The following is a 25993-nucleotide window of genomic DNA, read 5'->3' as shown; positions in this document are numbered from 1 at the left end:
ATTTATTATAGAATTCCTAGAAATGAACTTAAGGTCAAAGGGTATATTGGAAATGTAAAGGCATTTGATTTTTCTCTCCTTCCTTCCTTCCTTCCTTCCTTCCTTCCTTCCCTCGTTTCATCAAATTGCCCTCCAGAAAAGGCAAGAGTGGGCCAGTGAGCCAGCTCAGCTGGTAAAGGCACTTCTGCCAGGCATGATGGCCTGAATTCAAGCCCTGAGATACCACACGAGGTGGGTCCAGAACTGACTCTTGGTAATTGTTCTTTGAACTTCACACACACACACACACACACACACACACACACACACACTCATGGCTCTTGCACCCATAACACATGCACAAACAAAATAAATACAATATTTTGAAAGGTGAGGGCATACTATTACTCTTACCAGTTGTGTATGCCCCAGCAGCAGATATTTTAATTTTGTCATTAAGTCCTATGACCACTATCCATAGATTCATTTTGCCTTAGCCCTGACCACACTCTGAAATGCCCACTGGCCTCTTAGAACCTAGAGCCAGGGACCTTGGAAGCCCTGGGCCAGTTCTCCCTCTAGCCCTTTGCCATCAGGAAGTGGGGCTGCAGGCTCACCGTGTGGCTTCACAAGCCCACCTGTCCCTGTGCTGAAAACCCTTGTTTTCCGTTTTGGAACTGGGGTCTTTCTACATATCCCTGGCTAGCCTTGAACTCACTTTGTAGACCAGGCTGGCCTCAAGTCTCAGCAGTCCTCCTGTCTCTGCCTCCAGAGCGCTGGGAGTACAGGTCTCATGCTAACATAGCCCACTCTGAAGTCTTTTCTGCTCTCTCGTCTGAGCCCTCAGTCAAAGCCATCTGACTTGTCTAGATTTGTCTGTACCTGGTATCTGGCCTAATTAGAAATAACTGCCCCCATATCCTGTCACAGCTCCTCAGGAGGGGACCCGACAGGTTTCTGACCTTGTCTGTGACAGAGAACTGGGTGTAGCTCAGTGGGGTAACTCATGTTTTGCGTGTGTGAAGCAAGAAGCAGGACAGTGGGGGTGGCTGCGTGGGAGAACAGACGTGGCCTTACTCCTGACGGACGACTGAGAAGATGGTGTCAGTAGATTCCAAGGCTGTTCCAATCATATTGTGCTGTGATGTGCTGCGGTTTCCTGGGAAGCAGTCAAAAGAACAAGTTACCCCAGGCATCACCACCGTTCAGAATGCCTACTAACTAGTGAGCACTTCGCCACTGTGTGTAGTCGTCCAGTGAGGACCAGCCACCCCGTGCTGCAAGGCCTTGGTGCAATGCCCGTGGTGGAGCCGCTGTGCCCACAGCTGCTCTATGATGTCCACACCTGTCGGCAACATCATCCTGAGTCAGCAGAGGAGCAGGAAACAAGCAAGGCAGCTACATCACACGCCAGCACCGTACCACACCACTCTAGAAAGAACATTTCAGAATCCTGATATTGGGGGAGGAGGGTGACAAGGATTCCATTTTAATGGTCCTTTAGGACCTTACCCAGACCCAAGGGTGACTCCAGAGTGTGAGAGGCGCTGTCTTACAGAACACAGGTTCTTCGGATGCCTTATTGGGTGTGATTTTCCTCCTTATTCATGATTACCACCACTGGAGAAGAGAAAGGAAAACCAAAATCCATGAAGCAGCTCTTGGGAATCCAGCTAAAGCCAGGACTGGTGTCATGTCCCGTCACTTCTGTCTTAACTCCCAGCTCATGGCTTCTTCTCAAAACCCTCCCTGACTCCACTGTTGAATGTTGCTTCATGCCACACACAACTCTAGCTATGACAGCCTCCAGTCTCCTCCTCCCTACCTCAGTAGCCCATTCCTGGCCCTATGTTAGGCTTCCTAAGAGTCTCTTGCAGTCAGAATTGCATTTAATAACCTCTGACCTGTAACCATTACTAACCCAGACTGGTCAAAGTCAAGTCCTGTGTGACTACCACACTACCTGAACTTTGACCTTCATAAACTCTGTTGACTTTGTTTGACTTACGTTCTATAAAGTTGAGTTTGTATCCTAAATTAGCCATTTACACTCACTTTTCCCTGGATCGTCTGATAACCCCATGATGCCTGAAAGGCACTGTATTATATAGTAAGAACTGCCCTGGAGAGGCCACCGCCATCCAGGGCACTGGCAGTTCTGAGAGGCAGAGCAAGTGGGGTATGTAGAGTTTTTCTTACAGCTTTTCTTTCCTTTAAAAATTTTTTATTTTTATTTCCTGTGCACTGGCGTTTTGCCTGGATGTATGTTGGACATCAGATTCCCCTGGAACTGGAATTGTGGATAGCTGTGAGCTGCCATGTGGATGCTGGGAATTGAACCAGTGTTCTGGAAGAGCAGCCAGCGCTCTTAACCACTGAACCATCTCTGCAGCCCCCTCTTATTGCTGGTTGTTTTTACTCTTTGTTTTTTGGGGGGCCTACCACCCAGCTCTCAAAATAAATGCACACCAGAGTCTTATTATTACTTATGAATGCTCAGCCTTAGCTTGGCTTATTTTTAGCCAGCTTTTCTTAAACTAGCTCATCTATTTTTTGCCTCTGGGCTTTTTTGTTTTCTTCTGTGTATCTTAACTTTCACTCTTACTCCATGGCTGGACCCTTGTGTCCTCCTCTCCTTGGTCTTTTTTTTTTTAATTTTTTAAAAAATATTTATTTATTTATTATGTATACAATATTCTGTCTGTGTGTATGCCTGCAGGCCAGAAGAGGGCACCAGACCTCATTACAGATGGTTGTGAGCCACCATGTGGTTGCTGGGAATTGAATGCAGGACCTTTGGAAGAGCAAGTAATGCTCTCACCCTCTGAGCCATCTCTCCAGCCCCCTCTCCTTGATCTTACTCCTTCTTCTCTCTTGCTTCTTTATCCCTCTTTTTCTCCTTCTGTTTATTCTGTCTGCCTGCCAGCCCTGCCTATCCTTTCTCCAGCCTTCCTGTTGACTGTTCAGCTCTTTATTAAACCAATCAGGTGTTTTAGACAGGCAAAGTAACACAGCTTCACAGAGTTAAACAAATGCAGCGTAAAAGAATGCAACACACCTTTGTATCATTAAACAGATGTTCCTCAGCATAAACAGATGTAACACATCTTCATATTCTACAGCACCCTCTCACGGCTTTTCTTTCCGTGCACCACACTGCCTGTCTGCATAGCTGAGTGTGGGTGCATACACCACATCATAAGGCTGTCCAGAATATTTCTAGGTATGTACACCCCACAAGGCTGTCCTTGGTAGTTTTCAGTCAGAGTTTGTTCTCCGAGTTCTGCACTCCCTACTCACATCAGCACCTTGAGAAACCCCACATCATTTTCTTTTTCTGAACAAGTCCTTCCCATTTAACTTTTTTCCCTTGACAAAAATTTAAGAGGGGAGTATCTTGGGCAAGCTTCAGCTTCTGCTTGGTCCCCTGATAATTTGTGTTTTTCTGTTGGTATCAAATTCCCCCTTTTTTCAGTATAGCGGGAACATTCTGCTTGTTTAAATAATTGCTTTCTGTGGACCTTCAAAACCTTCAGTAAGTCTAGTGTCAAGTTCTTCAAATAAAACTCATAGACTAGTGAGTAAAAGATAAAATTAAGTATTGTGGATGTCCAAGGTTCATACAGATTTGCCTCAGGAGGCATGACTTGTGAAAATTCATCAGGATTCCCAGATGTTAGACATGCATGACCACACAGATTTCCAGATGTTAGACATGCATGATCACACAGATTTCCAGGTGGTCACTAGATATTACCATCTCTCAAATACTACAGTCAGAAACAGTTCACAGAAGAGTAAATGTGTGTGGGCAATAAACATGAAAATAAGTAAACCTTTACCAGTCACCAAAAAATAATAATTAAAAGAACAAAAACTATCAATTTTATTAAATCAACCCATTGAAAAACAATAATACTCAGGGCCTGGGCCTGATTTTATCAAGAATATTTAAAATTATACTGTTTAGTTCAGGGGTCTTGGATATGAACAAAATGTTTTGAGAAACACCTTGGAACAGTTCAGAGGACCAAGTGACAGCTATCCAGTTACTCCTCAAATTCTTAGGGCTGGATCTACTGACGTTCAGAATCATCTGCCTCTCGATTTCTCCACAGACTTGAACAATGCCCTGTAAAGTCAGAACAAAGAGGGACCAAAGCATAATCGAGAGAGGCCTTATGTGCTCCTTGAAAGACCCTGACACTCCTCGCAAAGCGTGCCACTAGGTGGGATTATAGATTTGCTCAGAGCCCTGAAACCCTAAATCATTGCTTCCTCATTAGAACCAAAAGAAAAACAGTGTTTCCAGTTTTTTGTTTAGTTGTTTTGGAGACTTCCTGGGATTGGATTGGTTGTTTGTTTTTTAGATAAGGTCTCACATAGCTCATGCTAACGTAAACTCACTCTGTATTGAGCTCCTAATCTCTGTCTCTGAAATTCTGTGATTACCCGAGTGTGTCACCACTCCCAGCTTGTAGTTTAATTAATGATATATGTGATGATCGGGTTTAATTGTCAACTTGGCACAGCCTAGAATTCGCTGGGAAGAGTGTCTCAGTGAGGGATTATCTAGATGGAGCTGGCCTGTGGACGTCTGCAGGGTTGGTCTTGATTACCTACAGGTGGCCGGACCTAGGCTCTTGAACTGAGTGAAAGAAATCAGGTTGAGCACAAACAAGTTTGCACCCATTCAGTTTCTGTCCTGGACTGGGTCTAACTAGCTGTTTCCAGTAACTGGGGCCTTGACTTCCCTGCGGTGTTAGGCTGTGGCCTGCAACCATGAGCCCAATAAACCTTCTTTTAAGTTGCTTTTGCCCAGGTGTTTTATCACAGCCACGGGGAACAACACGAAGATAAGGTAACAAATGTAATGACCTGTTGTTAGTAATTGTGTACAGCCTGACAGGAGGAAGCTGGGAGAGTCCAGATGAGGACGCCTGAGAACCCTATTTTTGTTTGAATTTCAAGACTTAAATCACTTTAAAATAAAAAACTTTCAAAACTTGGAGCAGTCCTTGGAATCAGTTCTTTTTGGTGTTTCATAGAAAAGACGATATAAAACGAGAGCTCTGGAAGTTGTCCCTGGAGTCAGGTTACTAAATGCTGTGGCTCGATGGTTTCTCTTCAGAAATGGTATTGTTGTTCTAACTGTGGTGTTGTTGCCAGTACTTTGTATTGTTGCAAACATATTGTATTCACAAGAAAATAATCTTTGGCGAATGTCCGCCTTGACCCTGGCATCCAGAGCCGCTGGCGATGTGGCTTCACTTTGCTTTAGTCGTCCTTACCCACGCGTGCATTCTGGGTAGGCTCTTGGCTGGCCTCTCTGCCCCCATTCATTTCCCTTCCTCCTCACTCAGTTCAGACTCTGCTTTTCCTAACAAGAAAAGGAGAGCAGCTTACTCAGCTGAGTGTGTCTCCTCTGGTCATTTCTCTCACTTCTCCCCAGCACCAGCCTGGGTCTCATGGCTTCCTATAGGCCGCATGCCTTGCCCAGTAGCTGGCATGGAGCCCTGTGTGGGGGGCACATGGTTCCACTGCGGTGGGCGGACTGGAGGGTGGAGAACAGGGCAGTCTCTATATGTCCCTAGAAATCCTTTTGTTTCTCCTTATCGCCTTACAGTAACTTTCCTTAAAACAAGAAGTCAGAAGGGCTTCTAGTGAACCATACAACTAAACCAAACACCAAGTTAATCCTGAAAACATTAGTTTCTGGGCTGGAGAGATGGCTCAGTAATTAGGAATGCTTGAGGACCCCAAGTGGGTTCCTAGCACCCATACCAGGTTGTTCATGGCCTCCTGTAGCTGCAGCCCCAGGGCATCTGAAACCCTCTTCAGACCTCCCAGGTATCTACCTGCACACAGGCAGCATACACAAAACACACACATACACATAAATAAAAATATTTTTTAAAAAACATTTCTTCCTAAATATTCAACTTCATGTAGATTTTATTAACATTTCCCCTCATTCTTTGGGGTACTGGCAATTAAAACCAGGTCCTTACCCAGCTAAGCTGGCCCTGTAGCTGAGCTATACCCTCAGCCCTGTTTATCCTTTTCTTCCTTCCCTCCTTTTAACTTTTTTTTGTTTGTTTTTCTTACTTTGAGACAGAGTCTCACTAAGTTGCTCAAGCTGGCCTTGAACTTGAACTTCACCTTTTTCTTTCTTGATCCCGTGTTGTAAGCATGGGGGATATGCTCCACTCCTAAGCCTCCTTGCGCAGAGATCTAGAACTGACCTGGGCGGGTAGACCATGAGTTCTGAAGGAATGTGGGACCTACCAGGCCACAGAGAACAAGTCTATATTTAATCTATATGACACTTAAAATCTCACCGCTCTCCAGGCTGCCAGTCCCTTGTCTGCCACAGGCACAAGTGATCTTGATGACAAACTCCTGAATTCCTTCCTTAGCATTCCTCTGGCTGGGACTTCCCAGTCACTTGGAGGTCCAGCCTCCTTCCTCACGCAGACAGAATGACTCAGGACTCCTTCTCCTTCTTGTGCGCACTAATGACCACTCCATTAAGTTCTGGTCACGTCATTAACTGGACTGCCACCCTCCTCCTGGAACCAGCCCCTCCCTGGCTCCTGAGACTTGCCCACCTGGTCTGGCCTCCTCTCCTTTGATGGCACACCCTAACATTCCTCCTCCAGGACTTAGTCACGGGTCTCATGCTCACTTTGTCAAATAAAAGTGACAGTAAACACACTTTCCATACCCCAGGTTCCCCGTGTTCATTGCTCTCTGACATCCTGTCATCTTACAGGCCCAGAGCAGGGATCCCTTCCCCCAGAATTGCCTGCCTACTGAGCCCACTCATCCTTTGCAGGCCAGTGGGGTGTCTGAAAGTCAGATGTGCTGTTCTAGTGATGTGGTCCCTCGTTCTTTATGAATGACTTTATGTCTTCAACCAAACAAAAGACTCCTTAAAGACAAGACCTGGCCTGGTGGTGCTGGGGCTGCAAGGTGCCTCACTGTGTTGAACGCATGAGTCAGTGGTCAGCAAATACTTGTTGGTTGAAAGTAAGGCTGTTGAAATGGTATGTTAGAGAGAGACAGACGAAACCTCTAGAATTCCTTCCCTCCTCTTCCTGCTTAGGAAGCCGAGTGTAGCGTTCTGCACTGCGGCTATGCAAACATCAACCCTTCTTCCAGTCAGGGTGATGGTGTTGGAAAGAGTTATCTGCAGTCAGGAGGCCTGGACTCAGCCCTCACTTGGCCAGTAGATAATCATGAACATGGGGAAATCGCTTGAATCCAGAGCCTTCATTTCCTCATATGTAGAACTGAGTTGGTGATTAAAGCCTTTGGTGGAGAAATGCTCTGACCTCTGTGAGTGATGCTCCCAGTAGGTATTTCAGGGCCTGTGATAGGCCAGAAGAGAGGCTCCAGGAAGGTAGGCGGGCTTTCTGGGACCTCACCAGTGTGCATCCTTAAGGTGGAATCCGTCTCCACCTGGGGTTAATCCTGTAAGGTAGGCAGGGAGGATGGAGTGCTGGACAGAGGACAGAGGACAGAGAATCAAACAACACTGAATCCTAAGTTTGTTCTGGACAGCTTTATCCATGTAGGTGGATAGAAAGGCTGGAGGATAAATGAGCAGTCTGTGCTCTGTCGAAAGGGCAAGGGGGTAAAACTGGAGGATTCTAAGGGGACACTAAATAGGGGGAAGGAAGGAGAAAACAGTGAAAGTGTCGAGCCACGGCCAGAGGAAACAATCAGTTCATGAAATCCAGCATTTGGGGAAGGCCAAGAACTTAACACTGTGCTGGATTACTATAGTAAGGTTCGGATCAGAAGAGATGTAGCTCTGCTTTTTGGTTTTGTGTGTGTGTGTGTGTGTGTGTGTGTGTGTGTGTGTGTGTCTATGCACATGTGTGCCATGGTGTAGATGTAGAAATCAGAGGATAATTTGGAAGAGTTGGTTCTCTCCTTCCTCCACGTGAGTCCCAGGGATTGAACTCAGATCATCAGGCTTTGCTGCAAGCACCTTGACTCACTGAACCATGTTGGAAGCCCAGATGTAGTTTTTTTTTTTTTTTTTTTTTTTTTTTTTGGTTTTTCGAGACAGGGTTTCTCTGTGGTTTTGGAGCCTGTCCTGGAACTAGCTCTTGTAGACCAGGCTGGTCTCGAACTCACAGAGATCCGCCTGCCTCTGCCTCCCGAGTGCTGGGATTAAAGGTGTGCGCCACCACGGCCCGGCCCAGATGTAGTTTTAAAAGAACATAAAGTAATATGGTTTGTATATGTCTGCGGAGACATGGACAGGCTTTGGGAGCATGGAGAGCCACGAAGGAGATGCCAGACCCAATAGGTCTCTGGAAACGGGAATGTTCTCCTCCCAACATGTCCCAGTTCCATTCCCTGTCCTTGGGCCATCTGCAATGGGCCAGCTATCTGTTTCTCTGGACATGCTAGGGGGAGAGACACTTCTGGAACATGGCCAGATCCTTCTCTGGAACCATCCTGCAATCCTTCTCCGAGTAACCTGGGGAACTGTGTTGTCTGCTGCTGAAGAAAAGGCTTCAGACTATGCTGAGAGTCCCAAGGCTACTGTTTGAGTATCCAGATACCAAGTTGGTATTTCTTCTCTCCTTGTAGCCAACAGCACTTCCTTGGAGTAAACACATAAAAAAGAACAGAAAATCATCTTTCTGAGCCCTTCTCTGCCGTCTGAACCCTGACCTCTGGTGATGCCTCTCTTACCACTCAGCAGCTGTTGCATACAGGCTTCTAGGCCCACTCTAACTGAAGAAAAAAGAAGGGTGCCCGGCTCCCAAGACACCTCTCTGCTTCCTGCCGAGATCCTTGGCAGCCAGGCAGCAGAGAAGCAAAATCCAAGTCTGTCCCTGCCCTCTGCCTGCTCAGGACCCTGAGTCAGGAAAAGGAGTTGAATATATTGATGATACTCAGAGTTGCTCAGCTGCCAAGATGATGCAGCCTTCGGTCCTCACAGCAGTGCCTCCTCCTTCCCCTCAAGACAGCCCCACATTCAGTATTGTCACAAATCTGGTTCTTCGGTCATGAAAGCCGGGCCTCCTCCCTGGGCTGTCCAGGAAGGAGGATGCTTTTCTCGCTGCACACATCCTCACTGCATCACATCCTCACTGTACCACATCCTCACTGCACCACATCCTCCCTGGACCACATCCTCACTGCACCACATCCTCCCTGGACCACATCCTCACTGCACCACATCCTCCCTGGACCACATCCTCCCTGCACCACATCCTCCCTGCACCACTCCTCACTGCACCACATCCTCCCTGGACCACATCCTCCCTGGACCACATCCTCACTGCACCACATCCTCCCTGGACCACACCCTCCCTGCACCACATCCTCACTGCACCACACCCTCACTGCACCACATCCTCCCTGCACCACATCCTCCCTGGACCACATCCTCACTGCACCACACCCTCCCTGGACCACACCCTCACTGCACCACACCCTCACTGCACCACATCCTCCCTGGACCACATCCTCACTGCACCACACCCTCACTGCACCACATCCTCACTGCACCACACCCTCACTGCACCACACCCTCACTGCACCACATCCTCCCTGGACCACATCCTCACTGCACCACATCCTCCCTGGACCACACCCTCCCTGCACCACATCCTCACTGCACCACACCCTCACTGCACCACACCCTCACTGCACCACATCCTCCCTGCACCACATCCTCCCTGGACCACATCCTCACTGCACCATACCCTCCCTGGACCACATCCTCACTGCACCACATCCTCCCTGGACCACATCCTCCCTGGACCACATCCTCACTGCACCACATCCTCCCTGGACCACACCCTCCCTGCACCACATCCTCACTGCACCACACCCTCACTGCACCACATCCTCCCTGCACCACATCCTCCCTGGACCACATCCTCCCTGCACCACATCCTCCCTGGACCACATCCTCACTGCACCATACCCTCCCTGGACCACATCCTCACTGCACCACACCCTCACTGCACCACATCCTCCCTGGACCACATCCTCCCTGGACCACATCCTCACTGCACCACATCCTCCCTGGACCACACCCTCCCTGCACCACATCCTCACTGCACCACACCCTCACTGCACCACATCCTCCCTGCACCACATCCTCCCTGGACCACATCCTCCCTGCACCACATCCTCCCTGGACCACATCCTCACTGCACCACACCCTCCCTGGACCACATCCTCACTGCACCACACCCTCACTGCACCACATCCTCCCTGCACCACATCCTCCCTGGACCACATCCTCACTGCACCACATCCTCCCTGCACCACTCCTCACTGCACCACATCCTCCCTGGACCACATCCTCACTGCACCACATCCTCCCTGGACCACATCCTCCCTGCACCACACCCTCACTGCACCACATCCTCCCTGCACCACTCCTCACTGCACCACATCTTCCCTGGACCACATCCTCACTGCACCACATCCTCCCTGGACCACATCCTCCCTGCACCACACCCTCACTGCACCACATCCTCCCTGCACCACTCCTCACTGCACCACATCCTCCCTGGACCACATCCTCCCTGGACCACACCCTCACTGCACCACATCCTCCCTGGACCACATCCTCCCTGGACCACATCCTCACTGCACCACATCCTCCCTGCACCACATCCTCACTGCACCACATCCTCACTGCACCACATCCTCAATGCACCACATCCTCAATGCACCACATCCTCACTGCACCACACCCTCACTGCACCACATCCTCCCTGCACCACATCCTCAATGCACCACATTCTCATTGTATCACATTCTTCTTGGTTTGATGATGGGTCCATGGCGTTTTGTTGGCTTAAAATATGTTAATGGGGCTGGAGAAATGTCTCAGTGGTTCAGAGCATTTGCTGCTTCTACAAAGGATCCCAGTTCAGCTCTCAGAACTGACATGGCAACTCACAACAGACTGTAACTCCAGTTCTGTGTCTTCTGGTCTCCCCTAGCACCAGGCATGCACACGGTGTGCAGACTTACATGCAGGCAAAACATATCATCCACATAAAATTTTCAAAACCTTGTCTCAAAAAGTAAAAACGTGGCCTGGTGTGGTGATACACACCTCTAATGCATTTAATCCCAGAACTCAGGAGGCTGAGGCAGGTAGATCTCTGAGTTCCAGGCCAGCCAGTCTATAGAGCAAGTTCCAGGACAGTTGGGGCTACACAAAGAAACCCTGTCTTGGGGGTGGGAAAGATAGATATTCAGAGAAAAGCCTTTAAAAGAAATGGTTGTCTTTTTCCCTGCCCATTCAGATGGGCCTTACTAAAAGGGCTACTTTGGGCAATAAGAGCTATTTCTACACGCCTAGCTCTCCCTTAGCCCTTTGAGTTATGATCAGATAGAGCACACTCACTGTGACTCCCCCAAAGACACCATTCCCTTGGCAGTGACCAGCCCATGGAAACACCTGTACGAATTCAAATCCTGTTTGACAAGACAAGACCCATTACCCAGCACTGAGACCTCAGCAGGGCTCACAGCAGGGGAAGAACTCGGCTATTTAGGAATGTTGTGAGGATGGACTTCTGAAGAAGCCCTGGTCCCTGTGTGCCTCCGCCACCACCCAGATTTTATGCTGGATCTGCCAGAGTGGGTGCACGTGTGTCCCCTGGTAAAACCCTTAAACCACTCACCTACCCACCTCTGCTTTGACTGATGCAGGTTTTTGCCAGTGAACATCTCTGTGAGTCAGGTCTTCACTCAGCCATGAGAAGAAGGTGATTGGCTAGGCATGCCAGGGCTTTGTGACCCGCTGGCAGAACCCTGTGTCTCTGCCAGCCCTCAGAGCCCTCCATCCCTGCTGTCATATATTGCCTCCACATATCCCAGGAATAGCATGAGTGTGTGAGCCAAACGGGGAAGGAAAAGCAATTCTTCAGTGTTTTCAGACAGGCGACTTCAGCCCCTGGGCCTGGCAGGAAGGGGTAGCCCAGAGACAATGGGCATAACCCCATATCAGGAGTGGAGATATTTTGGCAGGATCCACAGAGTTCTCTCCTCTCAGGTCCAGTTTTCCTTCAAGGTAGGATACCCTCTGAAAGCAGATATATGGAGCTGGGCCTGGTGCTGCACACCTTTGATTCCAGCACTTGGGAGGCAGAGGCAGGTGAATCTCCCTAACTTCAAAGCCAGCCTGATCTGCAAAGTGAGTTCCAGGCCAGCCAGGACTATATAGTGAGACCCTGTCTCAACAACAGCAACAAACGGCTGCTATATGGGGAAACTTGGGAGGGGATCATATCAGACCCTGATGGCTATCCCAGGCAGAAGGGCGGAGAACAGGACAGTGTTGAGGTATCTTCTGAACCACTGTTAGGATCTCTGAAACCTGACAGGAGTTGTGTGCCAGGTGCCCTCTCTGAATCAAGTGTTCTTGGACTCTGTCTTCTCGGTAAAATGGTGACACTTAGCAATACTGGGCACCAGAGTTTGTATGTGCTCGGAGCTCGGTACATACGTAGTTCACTTAGCTCTCAATAGCGCCATCTGGTGGAGCCACCCATTTTATAAATGCGGAAAAGTAAGGCCTAAAATAGAACAAGACATATGGAAGAGACAGGATTTGAACCTGAGTGGTTTGACGAGAGATCCAGGACTCTTTCAACAAAGGTTTTGGAGCTGACACCATATCAATCTCAAACTGTGGGGAGAAAAGCTATGTGAGTTTATAGCTGTGCTGAGCGGAGCTGGTGACCTGGGACCTGCAGAGAATTCTCCAGAGCCAGGCTGAACCTGAGGGAAAGGGATCTCTAGAGATTAGAGAAAATGGGAGCCTCCGAATTGTCTTCGAGACATGGGTAGAGGATGGATGTCCACTCAAGATTTCAAAACAGCAAAAACGAAGTGTAGTTAAGATGATGATAAGGCAATTAAACACTAGAATGTGAGACCTCAGGGGCCTCTAGACATACTGTCTGCAGTTTAGGAGCGGAAGTGCCAGCCAGGGAGACCAGGTATCTGAGAAGTACTGGGAATCTATAGAAACCCTTTAAAAGAATTATTTATTTGCATGTGTGTGTACGTGCTTGTGCTACAGTCCATGCGTGGAAGTCGGGAAAACCTCAGTTCTTTCTACCTTATGGGTCCCAGGGATCAGTAAAACTCATGTTATCAGGCATGGCAGCTGAGGTCTTTACCCACTGAACCATCTCACCAGCCCTCTAGAAACCCTTCTGATCCGAGCTATCAAGGGTTGTTCCTGGTAACCATTTTTCAAGGCCCCAGCCAGCAGAATAAGCAGCAACTCCCCTCCTATCCAAAGCCGTGGGCCCCCAGACCCTGAGGATCCTGGCTCAGGCAATGACTTAGCAAAGTCACAGGATTATACATCCTTTCTGACTCTGGAGCTGGTAACAGGAGTCAAGGCCCTGGAAAGCAGGCTTTTCCCAAAACCACATCTTGGTGTGACCCTCGAGTTTCTAGCTAACCTGGAAGGACATTTCTCCAGACAGTCATCTTGTCACAAGAATAGTAGTCCTTCTAATAAGGACATTAGAAGACCCGGCTGGTGTAGCCCCTGGGAGGTTTCCTGTCACCCTCTTCCGGGAGTTAAAAAGCTCTTGATGGCAAGTCTGTTACTATTACAAGGTATGGCAGAGGGTGACGCTGCTGCCGTTCAGGCAGCTGCTCCAATGGGAAGCAAACGTCTGGGCCAGTGCTTTATACGCCTTTGCCCCAGCCACTGAGTGCTGGGCCTGGGTCAGTCCTCAGTCCAAGGGGCCATCACACGCTGAACCAGTTGTTGAGTTAATGGCTTTCGGAGAAGTGAAGGCTAGAGTCATCCCAGAATCTGAGTATAAACTCTGCTTGGGCCACTCCAACTGACCTGGCTCTGAGGTGACAGGCATCCCATTCACCCCCTTCCATGTTGTTACCAGATTGGGGGGGGGGAACTTGGCCTTCTTTGGGGAAAGGGAAGCTCAGATCCAAGCTATTAGGGAGAAGGCCCTGACTGGGAGAGACAGTGCAAGAAAGGACCTGGGTGCCACCTGCTGGCGTGTCTGTTTCCATGCACAGGGCCAGACTCAGGACAGGAAAAGAGGGCGCCCGTGTGCCCCTGTCCCCAAGCCTAACAAGGGGCCACAAGGCTGGCTTCTTCATGGCACTACAGGAGGTGTGTAGATCTCCACAGGACCCATCAGATGAGTCCCCCTGACCCAAGATGGACCCAGCCAGAGCAGAGAGCACCCCACCTGCAAGAACCACTCTGGTTCTGGTATTGGCTGCTCTCTCACAAAGGCCAGTGATGAGGGGTTACATGATTGGTTACTTGGCCCTTAAAGGAGCTGGGAAGCATGGGAAATGCCCCTTCCCCCATCACGGGGCACTGACAGAATGGGAGGTTTCTGGCCAAGGAGGAGACCTGGACACAAGTAGTCATGTAGCTTCTGGTGACTCCTGAGAGCAGTTGTAGTCTGAACTCTAAGGAAACTAGAGATTTGTCTTGATACCAAGGAGGAAGACACTAACATTTTCCCTCAAGAGCGGTGGCAAAAATAAATAAATGCTGCTGTCCCAGCCTATGCCATTGCCAAGATGATGACTGTGGTTCTCTGACCTGGCTTACAGCAGGATCACCTGGGATTTAAAAAACAATGTGTGATAGATAGATAGACGGATAGATGGATAGACGGATAGACGGATAGATGGATATAGATGGATATAGATGGATAGATGGATATAGATGGATAAATGGATTGATGGATAGGTGAGTGGATGGGATGGATGGATGGATGGATGGATGGATGGATGGATGGACAGACTGACAGGTGGGTGGATGGGTAGATGGAGAGACAGATAGTATGCATATATAGTACAAACACACACACAGGCACATGCAAACACAGGTTTGGTGTTGAAATAGTAGCGGCGGGCTGCTTCCCACCACCCGGCTAGCTTTACCCGAAATAATTACACGGAAACTGTATTCTTTTAAACACTGCTTGGCCCATTAGTTTTAACCTCTTAATGGCTAGCACTTACATATTGATCTAACCCATTTCTAATATTCTGTGTATCACCACGAGCTGGTGGCTTTTCAAGGAGGATCTTAACCTGCATCTGTGTCCGGTGGGAGAATCATGGCGACTGCCTGACTCAGCTTCTTTCTCCCAGCATTCTGTTCTGTCTACTCTGCCTACCTAATTTTCTGTCCTATCAGAGGCCAAGCAGTTTCTTTATTACTTAACCAATGAAACAACAGATAGAAAGATGACCCTCCTCCATCAGTTTGGCTTCTCCTAGTGTGGAGCCTCTGGAATGCATGGAGTGGACCTAAACCTTCAGCAGGTCTGGTTTCATAGAACCAGAAGGCCTCCCCCAGGAAGGCCTCCCTCAGGCTAAAAACCCTTTTGAAGGTCATAGACTGTAGAGTGAAGTATAGGACCATTGCCTTTGAAAGTCTTACCCATTACACAGAATAAAATCCCTTATTTGACTCAAGAATTCCCATGGCAAAACTAAGAACAAGAACCACCCCACCAGCCTAGACCCTTTTAGGCCTGCCCCAGAGTGTCAGCAGACTAGAGCTCAGGGGCCGCCTGGAGAAATGAGTCCATATGGGAGAGGCTCATTTTGACAGCTACCAGAACGAGGTGTGCCCACTGCACCCAGCCCAGCAGACACGCCCACTTGGTCCACCTCTCTCTGAATTACATGCCTCCTCGACTTCCCGTCGTGCTTTGGTTTTGCCGCGCATTGTGGCGTTTGATTCGACTGTTTATCTCCCTGAACATGGGGCAGGTTTTCAACCCCCACAGTCCATAACATAGGAGATAAAATGTCATCCTTGACTCTTTCCCATTCTGCCTCTCGAAAGGCTTAGGATCCACCCATGCTGTTCACCACCCTGCTTGTACTTCGGAGGACTCCCCTAGAGGCTCAGAAGCCTTGACTCCAGCCTCCACCTTCCACCAATGTGGTTAGGCCATTACTGCTCACCAAGTGCTAGCAGGGAATCCAGGGGTAAATCACACAGCCCGGCCCTGAGGAACTTGGTCAAGTAGTAGGGGCAGACACACTGATGCTTTTGTGAGTGCAAGGACACCACTGTTAGCTTTGCCCAGAATGCCACAGAGTCCCATAGTGAAGTTCTCTGTGGACCCAAGGAGTGGAACTGGGGACCCAAGTCAGAGAGTGACGGCAGACACTGAGAAAGGGTGTCACCCATCCCTTCAGCAGCTTCCCTGAGTGGCAGACCATGTTTCCGGGCCCTTCCTGCGGGGGAGCCAGGCATAGAAACATGACTAGTAGTGAGTTTGAGGGTCAGGCACAGGGCAGCGGGTTCAGACTCAGTCAAAATTATCCTGGGAAACCTTTGAAATTGCCAGATCCTGAGTCCTTAGAAAGTCCCACGATGATAATTTTTGTTTTTCTTGGCTTTTGAGCCCCACTTCGTCTCCCTTTCCCCCAGAGAGTGAAGGAAAGGGCTTATTTTGAAACAGAGAAGAACTAGGAGTAAATAACAGGATTTTTCTTTTGTGGTTTTTATGCTGAAGGAAAGGTTCATTTAAGTTAAAGATGCATGTCATAGGCTCCACTAGACAGCGGTGGTGAGGGCCAGGGACAAGGCAGCCCACACAAAGCTGAGTGAGCCCTGTTCTACAGCTGGACTTGTCACACCTGCCTGGCCTAGCGTGAGCGGCTTGATCAAAGTCCAGTTTGATGGTCTAGCTAGGTCTAGCCCATCAAGAGTGTGTCTCCAGGTCTAGCTAGGTCTAGCCCATCAAGAGTGTGTCTCCAGGTCTAGCTAGGTCTAGCCCATCAAGAGTGTGTCTCCAGGTTGATGTGGAGAAGGACGGTACTATGTCTCATGCTACCACCTCCGGTTTTTCATGCAGATCAAACCCGGGGCTTCATGCGTGCTAGACACCCCACCAACTGAGCTACATCTCTAGCTCTGGAAATATTTTAGTGGGACTCCCTTCCTACCATTTGTGCTACTCCTAAACAGACCCTGTCTCTCTGCCTTACCTCCAAATTCTTCCAGCTAGGAGCCAGAGGTAGCTCTCTCCTCAGCCTGCCTTTGGCAGTCTGTCCCCAGTCCCGAAGTCCATTCATTTACTCCCCCAGTGGTTTACAACATGTCATCCCTGGTCTCACAGCACTGGGCTGTGTGGACACCATCTCATTAGAGATGATAGTCCTTGTGCATCTCTGCATATCAAGTTGGGGGTACTTGTGGGAGGGGATGGCTGCCTGCAGGGTACTAGGAATTGGGGCCATATTGTCTTCCTTACCAAAGACACTGCACATTAAATCTAGAAAAATAGCCAGGGATGATGACCTTTAATCCCAACACTTGGGAGGCAGAGGCAGGTGGATTTCTGTGAGTTCGAAGCCAACCTGGTCAATAGAGCTAGTTCCAATACAGTCAGGGCTACACAGAGAAACTCTGTCTCAGAAAACAAATGAACTAACAAAAAAACCTGGAAACATTTTTTATTCCAGAAATAAGAGCTCTTCAGTTCTTAGGGCATATAGTGCTTTTATCTCACTTGTTTCTCCGTTTCGAATAAAGACCAAGGTATAGGAACTTATTCCCACTTTTCTTTGCAACGACCAAGCGCAGCTGATTCCTGACTTCTGTTCGGGGTGGTAGGTAGCGAGGCGCTCACGCCTGCCTCCTGGATTGGCCTGAATGCCTCTGCTCAGCGCCATCTGTAGGAGTGGGGAACATTTTGGCCCAGAGTGGCAAAATAAAATAAACCTTCAGAAATCATCAGTGGTCTGTGCAAAGCATCCTAGCCTGTGAATATCGAGCCCAGATGTTTCCAACATTGCCATGGCTAAACAGTTCAAGTTTGCCAAACGAACGCATGCCTGGGCGCCTTATTTACCACTGTTGGCTTGAAGTTGGGGTGTGGGTGTCCTCGCCTGCTGTTAAATAAATTCAGGGGTGTTGGAATGGATGTGGGAGAAGGGATGATGGCCGGAAGGCTTTGTAGGAGGTACCCAGTAGCTGTGGCTGCCAGAAACTATGAGAAAAGTCAGAGGGAGGGAAGAGCCTGGACCATTGAGGAGGGGGAGCTGAGGAATGAGGCATACTGGAAGATGGCAGAAGAGAGGGTTGTTGGGCTAGCAGACTTCACAGGTTTATAACAAGACTGATTCAGGTCTGGTGTTTATAGTCTCTGCAGTTGTAAATACCGAAGATGTTTTATGAGACAGTTCTGGACAAATGGGACTTAGTTGCCTTTGGGTGGGTCATCTAGTAGACCGCTGGCCACAGGAATGGGGATGCAGAGGCAGAGGAGAAGCAATGGCTAGTTGGCTTTAGAACAGAAATCTGATCAGGTTACTGTCTGTTTAAAACCTTCCAGTGACTTCCAGTTGACTAAATAGAATTTCCCCGGGGGTAAACAAAACCCTTCCAGATCTGTCCCTGCTAATCTCACTGCATCATGCCTCAACACAGAAACCTATGCTCCAGGCCTGCTTAGCAACTCAGGGCTCTTGAAATGAGTCATGCCTTTGTTCTTGCCAGTTCTTGGGCTACTGGGCCCCTTCACCCCATTACTTGGTCTGCCCAGAAAATCTCTTCCCATCTCTGTTCTGAGCCTTCACAACCCTAACAAGCCAAAGAGATTCTCTCTCTCTCTCTCTCTCTCTTTCTCTCTCTCTTTCACACACACACACACACACACACACACACAAACGCATACACACGCACACACCCACGCATTCACATACACATATACACACATGCACACACATACATACATACACACACACACCTTTTTATTTTTTTATTTTTTGCCATTCTTGACCTTCATGTGTTCATCAACTGCTCTTCTCTCTGTGCTGAGGTTTGCCTGTCTCCTGAAGGTAGAAACTTAGTTAACTTTGTATCATTCATCAGCTCCTGGAGAGAGCCTAGGTATAAAAGACACTAGTTAACTTGTCTAAGGAATCCATGTAAGCCCACTCGTTCTCTATGGGAATTGCAAGACTGTGTAAAGAGTGCTCCTTGTGTCCCCAGGGCTCAACCAGGCTGGGGAGAGCTCAAAGCCATCATCTCTTCTTTCTTTACAGCTGGGGTATGGCCGTCAATGTGTACTCCACATCTGTGACCAGCGAGAATCTGAGTCGCCATGATATGCTCGCGTGGGTCAATGACTCCCTGCACCTCAACTATACCAAGATCGAACAGCTCTGTTCGGGTAGGTGACCCATGGGAAAGGCTCACATGACTGTAACTAACGTGAAGATGAAGAGCAGGGAGAGCACGTGATACTTAGAGTCGGAATCAGAAAACTGAGGCTGCAAAGGTGGAGAGCTGATGGGGCATTCCTGGGTGACCAGAGCCAGGACAGACAGGGAAGCCACCATTTAACAGCATGGGGGTCCCATGGAGCCACTCTGAGTCCAACTCTGTTCTCTGCTGCAGCCCTTGTAGGTGCCAGTTTTCCCATCCAGTCAAAGAGCCATCCTCTGTCTCTGTCAGGTGGCATAGGGCTCTCCTACTTACTGAAGTGCTTGGAATGGCACCAGTGCATGGTTTGGATCAGTATGGGGGCTGGGCAGGTAGCTCAGTGGTACAGTGCCTGTCCCATATTTGCAGGGCCCTGGGTTCAGTCCTTAGCACCACCACCAGATAAATACAAAACTGGTGATCATGGATGTTCTTGTAAAGCCAAGGAGAATTTAACTGTATCTAACATCCCAGATGGACAAGCCCTAGCTGCAGGACAAAGGGAGAGGGGCTAGGCTTTGGGAAGTAGAGCAGCAGGGGCCCAGGTAGTGGGGGAGGCCCCTTCGTCAGCCACGCCTCTCTCCTCACAGGGGCAGCCTACTGCCAGTTCATGGACATGCTCTTCCCTGGCTGTGTACACTTGAGGAAGGTCAAGTTTCAGGCCAAACTAGAACACGAATACATCCACAACTTCAAGGTGCTGCAAGCAGCCTTCAAGAAGATGGGTGTCGATAAAGTAGGTGTCTGTACCCCTGGGGTCCATGAGGAGCGGTGTAGCCCTGGGGAAGAAGATGACCCACCAGCCAGGGTGACAAGGGCTACTTGGTTTATTCCATCACATGTCTTTATACCCTGAACCCTAAAAAGAATGCTGTCCACCCAGCTCAAGTCACAGTGAATGCACCGGCCCAGACCCCACCGAGACAACACCTCCTTCCCTTTCTCCTCATGGCCCGCCCACTCCAGATGTTAAGGCTCTGAGTATGACCCCTGCCACATCTCTTCAGAGGCCCACAACATGCCAGCTGGCTATGCTGCCCATATGGACCCTGAGCCTCCAGTTCACCTGCGGGCGGCAGGGACACCTCCCACACAATTTTTCCTGTGCCTGTAGGAAAGGAATGTCCCTGAGTTCCTCCCTGGTGGGGCCTGCCAGCCTGCTTGTCCTCTCTGGTGCCATGGGAGGGGGTGCAGATGGAGAAGGTAGACAATGCTGTGGCCTAGGCCGGCTTTCCTGTGCTCACAGTGGAAGGCCGTCCTCCACAGCAGCTGCCTAAAATGATGTGCTTCTGTGGTCTATTTCAGATCATTCCTGTAGAGAAACTAGTGAAAGGAAAGTTCCAAGATAATTTTGAGTTTATTCAATGGTTTAAGAAATTCTTTGACGCAAACTATGACGGGAAGGACTATAACCCTCTGCTGGCGCGGCAGGGCCAGGACGTAGCGCCTCCTCCTAACCCAGGTGATCAGATCTTCAACAAATCCAAGAAACTCATTGGCACAGCAGGTAACATGCCCAAGCTGGTGGAGGGAGTTTGGGGGGCTGGGCCGGCAGGGCTATCCAGCCAGGAGTGCTCCCTGGGCTACCGGCCCAGCCCTGCCAGCCTGGAGGAGACTGTTATCTCGGAGTTCAGATGACATCACCTGCTGCTTACCTAGATGGGGAGTCCCATTTTGGGGTGAGAGGGCTCTAAACGTTGTCCTGAGAGGGGAGCCACCTGCACCAGGTATGGTAGCAGCTTGCTGAGACCCAGGATGCTTTGTTGAATAACATGAGCTAGCTTGTTTGCCTCAAGCTGGGTGGGGCCTGGCTCCACTGTCCAGAGCCATCAGGCTGAGCTCCCGGAGCCCGGACCCAAGCCCCTTGTGTATCCCTGCCCACTGGATACCCGAAAGCAGGTTCCAAAATCCCACAGCCTAGAGATTCCTTTCCAGAAATGAAACCTTGCTGGGCTGCTAGGAGCAGCAACAGAAGCAATGAGGCCTGTGGTGACAGCAAGTGTGTGGCAAGAAAGAGGGGAGCAGCTCCCAGCCGCATCTGACCCGTCATAGCAGAGCCACCTCCTCCGTTTGCGCTGCTGTCCTGCCTGGGCCTGGCCCACCCAACTGCTTGCTTTGCACTAGAAGCAGCTGCTGTCTAGGGAGGTGCCAGTTGCTAAGAGCAAGTAGCCACAGCATGCAGGCTGTGCTAGGGAGGAGCCTGTGTCCTCCACCACTGTGCAATACCGGTCCAGCCCAGCAGGGGGAAACGGAGCCCAAACTGAGAGGGAGCTGGAGGAGTGGGGCTGAGATTCACTGAGGGTGGCTTTGGCTTCTGCTGGGACAGACTGCATCAGCTGCTCTCTAGGGTCTCATCTGTCAGTATAGAGCCAACCAACTCCACTTCATCAAATTCACCATCCAAGTGTCCTGCATCCCGCCCTCAGGCCAGCTCTCCTCAGGTCCCAATACCCAGATCACCTTTCCTTTCGCTTCCTGTGGCACTCACGCTCTCAGGCTTGCCAAAGGGCTGTGCAGTGGCTGTAGTGTCACATGTGGCTGAGGCTGGAGGCCTAGATGTAGCTGCTCTTCTGAGGGAGAGTGCCTGTCTGTTGCATGGTCCTCATACCGGGGTCTCAGGGGCTGTGCCGTGTCGTCTGACTCTTGTCCTCTGTACAGTTCCGCAGAGGACGTCCCCCACAGGCCCCAAGAACATGCAGACCTCTGGCCGACTCAGCAATGTGGCCCCACCCTGCATCCTTCGGAAGAATCCCCCATCAGCCCGAAATGGTGGTCATGAGGCTGATGCTCAGATTCTTGAGCTCAACCAACAGGTGAGTGGGATAGGAAAGGGGAGTTGACGCTGGGGATAGGAGGAAGGCAGGCAGAAGCGTCAGAGGCAGGACCATCTGGCATAAATACTTCTTCCTGCCTAAGCAGCTGCTGGACTTGAAGCTGACGGTGGATGGGCTGGAGAAAGAACGAGACTTCTATTTCAGCAAACTGCGTGACATCGAGCTGATCTGCCAAGAACACGAAAGCGAAAACAGCCCTGTCATCGCGGGCATCATCGGCATTCTCTACGCCACTGAGGTGAGCCCTCACTCACCCCTCCCACTACTCTACCAAGATTGGAAAGCAGGCTAGACCTCTGAACCTGGGGCCACTTGGCCCTGTCTCTAGACTGTGTGTGGAACCTGAACCCTCAGTCTGGGCAGCTGGCTCACTGTTCTCTCTCCTCCTCTCCAGGAGGGATTTGCACCCCCTGAGGATGATGAAATTGAAGAACACCAACAGGAAGACCAGGACGAGTACTGAGGGCGGCACCAGCCCTGACTGACTGTGGCTTCCCTGCCCCCCCATGCCCACCCCACATTATAAGTCCTTTCCTACAGCCAGTCAGCCAGCCGGGTGCTTTGTGTCAGTGCCGCAGCACTGGGGAACTGGGCAAGTGGGGTTCGGGAGGTTGGGGCTGGTAAGAGGATGAGGCTCTGTCTGGGTCCCTCAAGTGGCACTGGCCCAGGGGACGTCCAGGACCCCTGTCCACTCCCCACTCCTATTTATTTCCGTTGTCTCCATGCTGTGTTGGCCAATACTTTCCAGGGTGCTGCCGTCACCCACCAGCCAGCCCCCTGCTCCCCGACAGCCAGCAGCTGTATATTTGACAAAGGCATTGGTATATTTTTACTTACTGGATTGTCCTTGCACTTTACTGCTCTTCTTCAGGGCTGACAGCAGGGCTCGGGGCAGTCTTCCTGGCTTGGCTCCCCTTCCCTATAGCCGAGACTGGGCAGGACTCACCAATTCTTATTTATTTTGTCTTTTGACTTCTCTCTCAGTAGTTGAGGGAAAGGCTGGTATGAGGAAGGGGGTAGGGGGTTGAGGAGGCAGTGCTGTGAGTCCAGGGATCAGGGAGAGAGAAGGGAGCATGTGAGGGATAGAAATGACCTCCTGGCACTGGGCTCACTCACCCAAGGCCCCTGCCTCAGCACTGAAGCCCAGCACTGCCCCAAGGCTTCCTAGCCACTCCCTCCTGCAGCCTGGTTATACCACACAGACTCTGCCTGGCCCCCATTTTCTGTCTGTCCCCCATTCTCCCACCTCCCCATCTTTGCCCCCTGGGCACTAGCCTGCATATGTGTTCACTTTTATTTAAATAAATTTGTGTGGTAAAAGTCCTTGCCATGTTTCCCTCAACTGAGCCATAGCCAGATATCAGAGCACATCCCCTTCTGTCCTCCTCTCTCCTGAGGGACAGCCATGCAGCACAGCTCACATTATCAGAAGCCACCACTGTCACTGGGCTTCCACCTACACCCAGCTCCCAAGGCTGCTAACTGCTCTTGAGGCAGGTTTTATGTGACTCCTAGAATGGGTTGGCAACAATAGTCCTGAAAATGACTTGATCAGGTTGATGAGTAGCATGAGTTACTCATGGCTGTTATTTATTATTATTATTATTACACTCACATTATCTTGATGAGTAGCATGAGTTTATTAGGGATATAGTATTACTGTTATTATTATTATAATCACATTATCTTGATGAGTAACATGAGTTTATTAGGGACAGCTTACAGGCCAGTGGATGACAAAAACACCTTCTACACATACCCCTACTGTAAGCAGAGGTTTTTGTCAGGACCACCAGCTCCCAAAATAACCATACAGTGACTTACTATTAATTATAAATGCTTGACCGATAGCTTAGACTTATTACTAGCTAGCTCTTTCAGCTTAAATTAACCCATATTTCTTATCTATGCTCTACCATGTGGTGGTACCTTTTTCAGCACAGCGTGTTCATCTCCTGTTTCCTCAGTGTCTGCTGGTGACTCTGCCCTTCTTCCCAGTGTTCTCTCAGTCTGGCTCTCCCACCTAACCTCTTCCTGCCTACTTATTGACCAGTTGGTTCTTTATTTGGTGGTGCCGCCTTTAATCTTAGGACTTGGGAGGTAGAAGCAGGCAGATTTCAGTGAGTTCAAGGCCTGGTCTACAAGAGCTAGATCCAGGACTGGCTCCAAAAACTACAAATAAACCCTGTCTCGAAAAAAAAATGAGAGCAAAACATCTTTACAGTATACAAAAGGATTGTTCTTCAGCATTTCCCCCTTTTTATCTGATTAAAAAGGAAGGCTTTAATATGCAAGAATTTCAACTGCACTATCCAGTCCATTTGTATTTGGCAAATTTAGGGAAAATACTCTATTATCTATCTTATCTTTGTGAGTCTAAAGTTTTATGCCTAATTTATTTTTATCATAACTAAGGAAAGCTGAGTCTAACTATTTAGTCTTTAACTCCATCAAAGACCATAGAAGGATATAATATTACCTAATGGCAGAGACATCTGGCTGCCTGGACAGTCACCCAAAGTTCCTCTGTAATGTTGGCATATCCATCTTTAACATACAGGCCTAGTATATCTGACAGACATTTCTGAGAAATAAGGAATTTTGATGGATTGTCCTGCCTTGTCAGAGTTTGGCAGTCACTCTATTTTGCATCCTCTCAGCAACTGAGGCAAGGACAGTTTCTTTGCATAGTGGCTAGCTTTTTGCCACAAAGAAAGCAAACTCCATGCAGAGTTTCTTCGATGTCCATCATCTTCTCTGAAGTAAATTGGTGCTTTTAGGAGCAGATGTGTCTCACTGTCAAGAAAAGCCTTATATTATTAAAACATTTTAAATGTTATACTCTTTAGGTTTTTGAAGTATTTGAAGATCACCTATCTATCTAAATATATCTGTTTAACCTTGAAAATATACTTAATAAGACTACAAGTTTGATTACTATAGATGACTACAAATCTGTATTTCTTAATTACACATTACATTTTTAATGAGCTGCATAAACACATAAACCCAAACAAGAGTAGAAACACACATACAGTGTAACAAAAATAACTTTAAATTTGTATCAGTAAACCAAAATCCATACCAATGTAAAATATTTAAGATTAATAGTTGCTTTTTGGATTAAAGTAGATTTAAAAATCTACCTTTTTATTTCATCTTGTCTGTATTCCCCCCCTTTTTTAGAAAGAGATCTTTGATTTAACTTTTTTGTTTAGCTTTATTCCTGACTATGACCAACACAACTTGTAACCAACTCCCCTTAAATGATGACAAACATCCATAACCCATCTCTTGGGAATGTGGACATTGTTTTCTCTAGAGTGCTTCCTATTGTCCTTGGCATTTTGGGGGGAACCTTGAGGATATCAGGATAATGGTTAAGTCTTGGCTGGAGTAGTCTATAAGGGTAGACCACCTCAGCCAGCAGCCTTGAAGTTGTTCTGGATGCAGAACTCTGAAGAAATTACAATAGAGGTGTTCTGAGATGCTGGTTCACCTGAGCCATTCATTTTTATTGTTATCTGGTTCCCTTTCTCTGAAAATACATAAACTTTCAAAGGTAACATATATATCTGCATCAATACAAGTATAGACTTGTGTTGTACACAAGTTAGCCAAAGATAATTTTTATTTTATGTTTGAGTAAGTAAAATATATGTTGTATGTCATAGTTTTCTAGGTTTATTTCTTTATGTCTGTAGCCAAGATTTTTAGGGGGTCTTCCTCCATCAAACATGATCTTCTCTAACCCTGAACAAATCTATAGCCTTTCATTTTCTATGGGAACAAAAGCATAACCCCTTCCACAAAGCAACACACCTTTTGATCTCCATTTTGAAGTCAAAATATTTAAAAAATACATAGGTTAGATTAATCCAGCAGCCATCACAAGCCAGTGTCTCTTAGCAACTATCACTTGTTCATCAGCAATCAAAAA

The 25993-nt window shown here is 48.7% G+C and overlaps 1 protein-coding gene across 2 annotated transcripts in view; it reads left to right on the top strand.

Moving 5' to 3' along the window:
- Positions 1-23373, top strand: part of LOC121439773 (microtubule-associated protein RP/EB family member 3) — a 51867-nt gene extending 28494 nt beyond the window's left edge. Inside the window, exons 2-7 of one of the 2 annotated variants that reach the window (XM_041640404.1) lie at positions 19060-19187; positions 19810-19955; positions 20525-20681; positions 21878-22032; positions 22139-22291; positions 22448-23373. In XM_041640404.1, coding sequence (XP_041496338.1) covers positions 19067-19187; positions 19810-19955; positions 20525-20681; positions 21878-22032; positions 22139-22291; positions 22448-22516 — 801 coding nt within the window. In that variant the 5' untranslated portion in view covers positions 19060-19066 and the 3' untranslated portion in view covers positions 22517-23373. Of the gene's footprint in view, positions 1-19059; positions 19188-19809; positions 19956-20524; positions 20727-21877; positions 22033-22138; positions 22292-22447 lie in introns of both variants that reach the window. The other variant, XM_041640403.1, reaches the window with a different exon arrangement.
- Positions 23374-25993: the final 2620 nt, after the last annotated feature.

This window comes from Microtus oregoni, unplaced genomic scaffold (assembly GCF_018167655.1).
Source record: "Microtus oregoni isolate MIOR12 unplaced genomic scaffold, Mior012 000062F_ref0000492, whole genome shotgun sequence".
Taxonomy (NCBI): domain Eukaryota; kingdom Metazoa; phylum Chordata; class Mammalia; order Rodentia; family Cricetidae; genus Microtus; species Microtus oregoni.
This window is presented reverse-complemented; position numbering and strand designations above follow the sequence as displayed.